The 8,961-nt window shown below is 39.0% G+C and overlaps 1 protein-coding gene across 1 annotated transcript; it reads left to right on the forward strand.

Moving 5' to 3' along the window:
• Positions 1–7,873, forward strand: cnih2 (cornichon family AMPA receptor auxiliary protein 2). The gene is made up of 7 exons (XM_079804118.1): positions 1–155; positions 808–1,478; positions 3,352–3,420; positions 3,625–3,672; positions 4,838–4,950; positions 5,039–5,182; positions 7,650–7,873. The coding sequence occupies exons 2-7, from the start codon at positions 1,398–1,400 to the stop codon at positions 7,675–7,677; spliced, it is 483 nt and encodes a 160-aa protein (XP_079660244.1). The 5' UTR covers positions 1–155; positions 808–1,397; the 3' UTR covers positions 7,678–7,873.
• Positions 7,874–8,961: the final 1,088 nt, after the last annotated feature.

Here is an 8,961-nt window from a genome sequence, read left to right on the forward strand (position 1 = left end):
CAGCCAATGAGAGACTGCGATGGGACCGCCACGGACACCCAGAGCAAAGCAGACCAGAGATTTCTGACATGGTGTCGACCCAGATTGATTGGAGGAAAATGAGGGGAGAGAGGACAGATGAAGACAGACTTGCGTCGCTGCTTCAAAAAACACAGGTAAATGCTCATGTTTTTACAACGCAGCTAACTTAGTAAACCATTCTTCACCGTAATTTTGAACGTCTTTGTTTATATTTATGTTTACACTGTTGGATTGAACACCATTGTAGCTTTGTTATGGATTCATGCTCAACAATTGGCACATTTTACTTTTTCATTTCGATTCATTGCATCACCCAAATCCAGCAGTAAATGCAGTAGTGTTATGGAAATGCGCGTTTACAAAGCCTTAGGATAATAAGTTCAATATATAGCTGTAAAAACATGTTATTGTTGCAAATCCATATTAAGCAAGCTAATTATCTAACAAAAACACATTTTTATTTTCTATTTTTAACTTGCAGCCTCAATGACTCGTTTTAAAATCATATGTTGCACTAATTCTGTCATTTCGGACTTTGCATGGTCATTCATTTGTTCATATTTCAAGTTATTAGCACTTAAAACTGATCAACTACCTTTCGTTCTAAGAGAGGATATGAATCATTGTAAGACCTGTGGATTATATGCTCGAATGTGTCCTGTTATTGATTGAAATGACACTACAGCAGTCTAATTGTAATTACTGTTCAACAATCATTGATCAAGCTGGGGTGAACACATTCAGCCATTCTTTACTTCATAACCCCAATCAATGTGTCTTTTTCAGATCGTATACAGAGGACATTCATCTTCCGATGTGCCCACAAGATATTTTTTAAGGTGTTCTGCTGTAAATAAGGTGTGTGGACCCAGTGTGCAGCACTAATCTTAGAGACGGGGGAGGGGAGCGATTCTCCACATACATACAAACCCCCCTCTGCCAATCAGAGAGAAAGACAGAGAGGGAGAAGGAGAGCAAGTGAAGGATACAGCAGAGAGAGTGAAAAGAGGAAACAGCTCTTGCAGTTATCTTAGGTGGACAGAGAGGAAGAATTACACACATACACAGACGGTCCAGCCGCGAGTTACAAGGCGCTTCAGCCAGCGGAGGCGGATAACCAGCCAGACACCTCATATCTGCAGCTCCAGACCAAGAAGATTCCTCTCTAATTCTCTCCCAACTTCATCCTAAGCTGGACTACGAGCTTTAAGACGAGGGACGGGGAGAGAGAGACAGAAGAAGAGGAAAGTGCTTGGCAACTTCCTTGACGGGGGAGAGAGTGAGGGTAGCACAGTCAAGAGAGAGAGAGAGAGCAGGGGAAGACTCCCCCTCGCCCTCTCTCGACCCGGATCACCGTCAGGCTGGCTGGAACAGCCATGGCCTTCACCTTTGCGGCCTTTTGCTACATGTTAACACTCGTGTTGTGCGCTGCACTCATCTTCTTCGTTATCTGGCAGGTACGTTTCCAGTCTTACTTTGTGAATGTGTACGAGTTCCTGTTACCTGTAACGCTGTCACACTTCCATTTCAGTTGGCATCGGAATCCATGTCATCGCCAAGTGTCTGACTGCGTGAGTGTGAATATGTGTGCGTGCGTCTCCGTGCCAGTTTTTTGAGCAAAGAGACTGGTGTGTGTCTGTCCAAGCTGTCTCTCCTGCCCTTAACAAGAGCCCTTATCCATGAGGTGAATACAAATCGCGCCAGTTATTATTAGAGCAGACATTCTGAGTCATGGATGAATAATGATTTACAGAACAAGTAGACGGATACAAAAGAAAAAAAACTGAGGAAGGAGGTGGGAGTCTACCTGTGTGTGTATGGACTCAAACATACTCGCATACAGCCAAGAACGTAAATCTTAAAACCGTATATGTTTCACCTGAAAAATTTAAAGAAATTACATTTTGCCTAAAGAAATTGCAATGTATTTTTTATTTGAGCTGGAAATGAAGCACATTTCGCCCTAATTCTCCATACTGTATAAAGTAAAACAAATCTCATTCTCTTTACTGTAATGCAAAAAAAATCTGCATACACACATATGCAGGGTATACAAACTAAATGTTGTATTACAGTATTTCTACAGTAATAGAGTAAAAATAGACAAAAACTATATTACATTAATGACAGTTTTATAAGAATCACCTTTGAGAACAATGTGAATTACAAAATAAAAGCAACGTCATTTATATTTTAGGAAAAAATGTCATGAAAATTTGTTCGAATAATATTAATATGTTATATATAAAATTAAAAAATAATCTCTATTTCCTGTGTAGGTTCGTGGGTTCAAAAATAATTCCAAAATGAATTCATTGTAATTTTCCTTAACCAAAATGTATTTTCGTATTCTTTTGTTTTGACATAGGGGTGTAATGTGACTTAGACATGTTTTAGCCACTCCACACATAAACACACAGAGAGAGCGCTGAAGAGGAAGAGGTCAACAGCACATTTGAACTCTACTGTTCTGAGCCAGCCCACTGTCTGTAGAATCACAAATGAAATTTGCACAGTTGCCGCCAGAGACCCCGACATCATCTGTATTCTTCATATTAGAGGCGGCATTCTTGCAAAAGGCAACAGCAGACAAACACAATGGCCCTAAACTGTTAAAATCTGTCTGAAAAGGTAAAACACCAGAGATCAACTTGGAGCAGAGGTTTCTACACCTAGACACAAGCCCTGAATGCCAAACGAGAAGTCAAGGATATTTTCAGATTGCAGACCTTACGTGTAAGACGTTCAAAGGGCCATTAAGAAACAGACTTGAAATGACTGAGCATTGACTAATGACAGGAGTGGGAGAGATTCTAAACATGAGTCATTTGGTGTGAGTGTGTGTAAATGTATGTGAGAGAAGGAGAGAGCATGGAGACAGAGAGTGGGGGAGGCTGAGAGTCTGTGTATGAGTGCATGCCGGCGAGAAACCATGTTATTGAGAATGCTTATCAAACCGTAATTTCGTTCTGACACCCCATCCTCTTTTCCTCTCCTTCTCCCCCCATCTTTGTATGGCTCTCAGCCAATAAGAATGTGAACTCACTTCTATAGTAACCATGACGCCCGCTTAGGGGTTCATTCGGTCACCATGGCAACTGCATCTGTTTACAGAGAACGGAGTGAGGGGATGGCAGGAGATATGGATCTATAAGGGGGAAAAGAAGGAGGGGAGAACATAGCTTGAAGCCGTAGAAATGGCTTGAGAAATGTGGAAAGTTAAAGATGTCACAGATGGTCCAATCATCCTACATCTAACCTCCAAAATGTCCAGTGGCTTTGTTTGTCGAGCTGCTCGTGTAACGCAAATTCTCTTTGTCTCTCCTCAAGATTATTGCGTTTGATGAGCTGCGCACAGATTTCAAAAACCCCATCGATCAGAGCAACCCCACAAGAGCGGTAAGGCTTTTCTTAGATCACGATTCCTTTCACACAGCATCAACTACTCAGCATCCCAACTGTGAACAGCGGGTTTCAGAGAAACTCTCTGGCATACGTGCATATATGTGAACACACGCAGCAACATGCATCCACACTGCACGGTTACAAAACAGTTGGAGCGTGCTGCTAGAAATCTGATTGCGTTCTTCTGTATTTCCTCAGAGGGAAAGAATATTGAACATCGAGAGAATCTGCAACCTCCTCCGAAGGGTGAGTGGAACTGTGGTAGATCAATTGAAACATATGTAAGGTGGGGAGGACATGAAAGAAAAGCCCTTAAAACAGCTATTTTCAAACATTACTGTATAGAGGGGATGCCTTTGCATAAGCTGACCATTTTGGTCAGAATAAAATCAGTTGTTTTAAATGCTACAAGTGGATTTAGGCATTATAACGTTATAAATATACAGTATGACAAATGGATCATAATTTTGAGATTTGATCAAGATTCCATTAACCATGTTATTAAATGAGAAGTAACTTTAAGTGAGCACCACGTACAATTAAATATCCAAAACTGGCTGATCATGATAAATAATAAAATCTCTTAATATTGTCCAATAATTCATTCAAAAGTTTTGGGTCAGTGTGCTTTTTCTTAAAGAAATCAATAATATTATTCAGCAAGAATGCATTACATTGATCAAAGGTGACAGTAAAAAGATTGATAATGTTACAAAAGATTTCAATGTCAAATAAATACTGTGCTTTTCATCAAAGAATCCTGGAATCCTGAAATATGCTTCACAGTTTCCACAAAAATATAATAATAAAATGAAATGTTTCTAAAGCTCCAAATCATCTTGAAAAATCTTACCGACCCCAAACTTTTGAACAGTGGTGTGTCATGCATCCATATTTTAATAGTTAGAAATGCCATGAAAATGCAGTTTTAAATACCTTCTCATAGACCCTCTAGTCTAGAGTATATTCAGAGCACTGGGTGTTAATGATAGATAATCGGAACTGAATGTGCGAATGATGAGAGCGTTCCCAGCAAAGCAATAGTCATCATTACGCCATCTCAGTTAACTAGACCCGCTATGAGTAACCCACTTCTAGCCCTTGAAAATAACCTTGAATTTGTTTACATGTAGTTTTTGCTAAAATAACGTGCAAAATGCATGATATTCTATCATGTAAGCAAAATCAACAGTGATTACAAGGTGTTTGGTTTCATTTCTTTGACATGTTCATGTTTTAGATGACTCTATTTTTTGCGCTATGGTTAAGCATTTATAAAATTTTCACTGACAGCCCAAATTTTGCCTTGTTTTAACCTTGTTTACGTCTTTTAAACACAAAATTGCTTGCTGGGTTATGATGGATATATACATGACGACTGCCTGAAACTATCTTTAACTCTGTCTTCCAGCTGGTGGTTCCAGAGTATTCCATCCACGGGCTGTTCTGTCTGATGTTCATGTGTGCGGGGGAGTGGGTAACTCTGGGCCTTAACATCCCCCTGCTGCTCTATCACCTCTGGAGGTACAAACTGTTCCTCACTCACATCTACTTAACTGAAATTTCAAAATTGGTCCCCAGTAGTAATTCACTCTCTCTTTTTCTCCCTCAGGTTTTTCCACCGTCCTGCAGATGGGTCTGAGGTTATGTATGATCCAGTGAGCGTGATGAATGCAGACATTCTGAATTATTGCCAAAAAGAGTCCTGGTGCAAACTAGGCTTCTACCTTCTCTCCTTTTTCTACTATCTGTACAGGTAAACCCTCCTCATTTATTCACCTTCTACCCATTTAAATACGATTTTATGTTTGGATTTTATAAACAGCATTGCTATTACTATGGCTCATACTTAGGGTTATGTACCTGAACAAACCCATCCCATACAATTTGTACTTCACATGACCTAAATTAATGATCCCTCAAAATCATGTGACTTTTTGTAGAAAGGTATGTTACTACTACTTGTCTAAGAGATTGGATTTACAATATTCACTTGATAATAAAACTTGGTGATAAAAACAAGCAGTATCTACAGACAGAATGCCATATAATTGGGGTCTTTTGGACCACTCAAAACACCTTAGAAATTGCACAACAACACCCTAGTATTATGTGCAGGCAAGGCAAGGAAGAAGAAGTGAATTGAGCGCAATTGCAGCACTCAAAACTTCCAAAATACACAGAGGCTGAAACATAACCAAACAAGATAAATGTGAATATAATCAGTTAACCAATGAGCAGAGTAACCATAGTAACAAAGGGCATCATGCAAAAGAAACCAAGGAAATCACGCAAACAGAACTTAACAAAAGAACGAAACACAGGAACCAAAGGAAACACGACATAAGAATCCACAAACAGAACATGTTACCCCTAGAATCATAGTTATAATCTGGATAATATAATAATATACATATATACTATTGTTCAAAAGTTTGGGGTCAGTAAGATTTTTCACCAAGCGACATTTAATGTTACAACACATTTCTATTTCAAATAAATACATTTAGAATTTTCTATTTTTCTAAGAATCCTAAAAAAAAATTTCACAGTTTCCGCAAAAATAAGCATCACAATAATAAGCAGCACAACAGTTTTCAACATTGATAATAATAAGAAATGTTTCTTGAGCAGCAAATCAGCATATTAGAATGATTTCTGAAGGATCATGTGACACTGAAGACTGGATTAATGATGCTGAAAATTCAGATTTGCTGCCATAAGTATAAATTACATTTTAAAATCGTAATAATATTTCACAATACTACTTTTTTAAATGTATTTATGATCAAATAAATGCTGCCTTGGTGAGTCTGTTCAAGAACATTTAAAAATCATTTAAAAATCTTACAAAACAAACAAACTTTATAGGCCACATATACATATCTCATTAAATAATCTGAGGGATGAGGAATAAATCATTCTGAAATCATTATCTACATACTGTATTCTTTCATAGGGATATAGATATTTGAGATGTCACTAGCTAGTGTTTGTCATAGAATGTCTTACTGTGCGTTCACACCGCCGCCGGCGAGAGCGGCAAACTTCGCTCTGGCCGCTCTGCCATCGACGCTGTAGAAGATTCGTGGACGCGCTGCCGCTCTGACGTAGATCGAATGCTTGGTCTTTTTTGAAACGGCATTTAAAGGGGCTGCAAAGCAAACACTCATGTTGATCGGCGTTTGTGCTGACTGACCACAAGTAGGGTATAACCTTATAATATAACCTCATGAAATCATTTAAATGTGAAAGTTAAAAAAAAGCAGATCGATGGAAAGAACTTAACAATTATAGTTACATGTTTGCTAACGAAATAAACCAATTAAAAGCCATTTGTGTGGTGTATAAATAATGTTGCGCATCTTCTTATCAAACCCGCCGCACCAGCAGTGATCAACCTCTCTCTATTTTGCTTGGGAACTAATGTGGTCGGAACCAAAGTTTACAGCGCTGCGTTCTCTAGAATCATCTCAAGCGGAGCACTTCTACATTCCCATTGGTTGCCGCCGGCTGCCGCCGAAGCGCGTCGTAGCTCATTACCATAAAGTTGACCTGATCCCAACTCTCCTCGACGCCCAAATCGTCCAAGACGCGCCGCGCCGCTCTCGCCGGAGCTCGCCGCCGGGCTCCCATTGAGAATGAATGACTTCCGGCCACTTTGACGCTGTCGCCGGCGGCGGTGTGAAAGCACAGTTAGTTAAAAGACCTTGATCAAAGATGTTTTTAAATTTTAAATGAATTAAAGTAGTGCTGGGCAGTCGATTAATCGCGATTAATCGCATCCAAAATAAAAGTTTGATTACATCATATATATGTGTGTACTGTCACTGTGTATAATTATTATGTATGTATAAATACACACACATTCATGTATATATTTGAGAAAAATATGTTATTTATATATAAAATATTTATATATGAGATAAATTATATAAAAATATATACAGTATATACATGCAAATATTTCTTAAATAGATGCATACCCTCATGTGTGTATATATATATATATATATATATATATATATATATATATATATATATATATATATATATATATACATAATACATAATAATAATAATTATACATATATATGATGTAAAGACAAACTTTTATTTTGGATGCGATTAATCGTGATTAATCGACTGCCCAGCACTAAATTAAAGATGATTAGAGTTTGTTAAGTATATCTCTCTTAATCTGTTATCTGTCTCTTTTGCAGTATGGTGTATGCTTTGGTCAGCTTCTAAGTGATCAAATGAAGGACAGAGGACTATGAAAGAAAGGAGAGAAACGAACTATGTCGTGCTCACCTCTCCCTCATCCACAGACCTTGTTCAGCTCCTCCTCAGATCTCCTGGGTGGGGATGGACGATGGACAGATGTAGAAAAAGCTCAAGACAAGGAGGCATTTAAAGCTGTCAAAGATGCCTCGATCACTGCCATAAAAAAAAAACGAAACAAAAAAAAAACACGAGTGGAGAGGTGGACCAAACGGAAACGAGTGCAATAGACAGAGAGATATATGGTGAACAAAAGACTCAGGCAGTGTAGATGTTTTGTAACACCATTTAATTTCTCAAGGGCTGCTGAAAATTTCCGCTGCTCATAGCAACAACTGCTCGGTTCTTAATGTGCTACCGAGACCATTACAGAATGTGTTACCTTGATTTCTAAATCAATAGACCGTGGACTTTATGTTGCGACGTCTTTTTTCTTCAGATAACAACCGCATTTTTTGGTGGAAAAACTTATGTCAAAGTATTTAATAACTGCTAAGTATTTGCTATTTCAGTATTTGTGGTAGATACCTATAAATGTACCCTGTATGTAGAGGTACAATATAATAATTGATCAAATATATGGTTCAGTTGTTGCAGTTCGGTCAGGGTAGTTCTATTAGTGTCCTTAAACCGCACAAGAAGTATTTTTTACACAAAATCAGACGGCGAAGTTTACACAAACATTTCAAAGCAAATCAACCAATGAGATAAATATCACAAGCCGGAGAAACTGTTTGAGCAGCATCACATCTGAGGACTGACACAACCAATGTTTTGGGTTCATCCATCATGGGCTGCGGTGAGGACGAGCGGTCGAGCGGAACGGCAGACTCTTAATTGAGACGGGCATGCAGGACGGGCCGTACCGGCGGTGGAGAGAGATCTGACCCCGACCTCTGCCGGGGGTTCAAATACTCGATAGACTGTGACGAATCATAAAAGCACTTTTGGAATGCCAACAGATGAACTGTAGCAAACAACAGAGGAAGACTCATTTGCGTCGAGTGGGCTGATGTGCGTGAGACAGCCGAACACAGCAGGCCGCGATGCAGATGATGGAGACACTGGTGTCTGTAACGTTCGCCCATGATGCTTTTGACAACAGACTGATGATGTTGTCATGCCCACGATGATGATGATGGCCTCACATCAAATACAAACTTTTCAGGCAATCTTCTGCGTTGTTAGACTATATACACGACATTTAACGCCACTCTGTTCTGTGTATCATAGGGCCTCTCAATTCAAATC

Source organism: Gobio gobio (genome assembly GCF_949357685.1).
Source record: "Gobio gobio genome assembly, chromosome: 22".
NCBI classification, from domain to species: Eukaryota; Metazoa; Chordata; class Actinopteri; order Cypriniformes; family Gobionidae; genus Gobio; species Gobio gobio.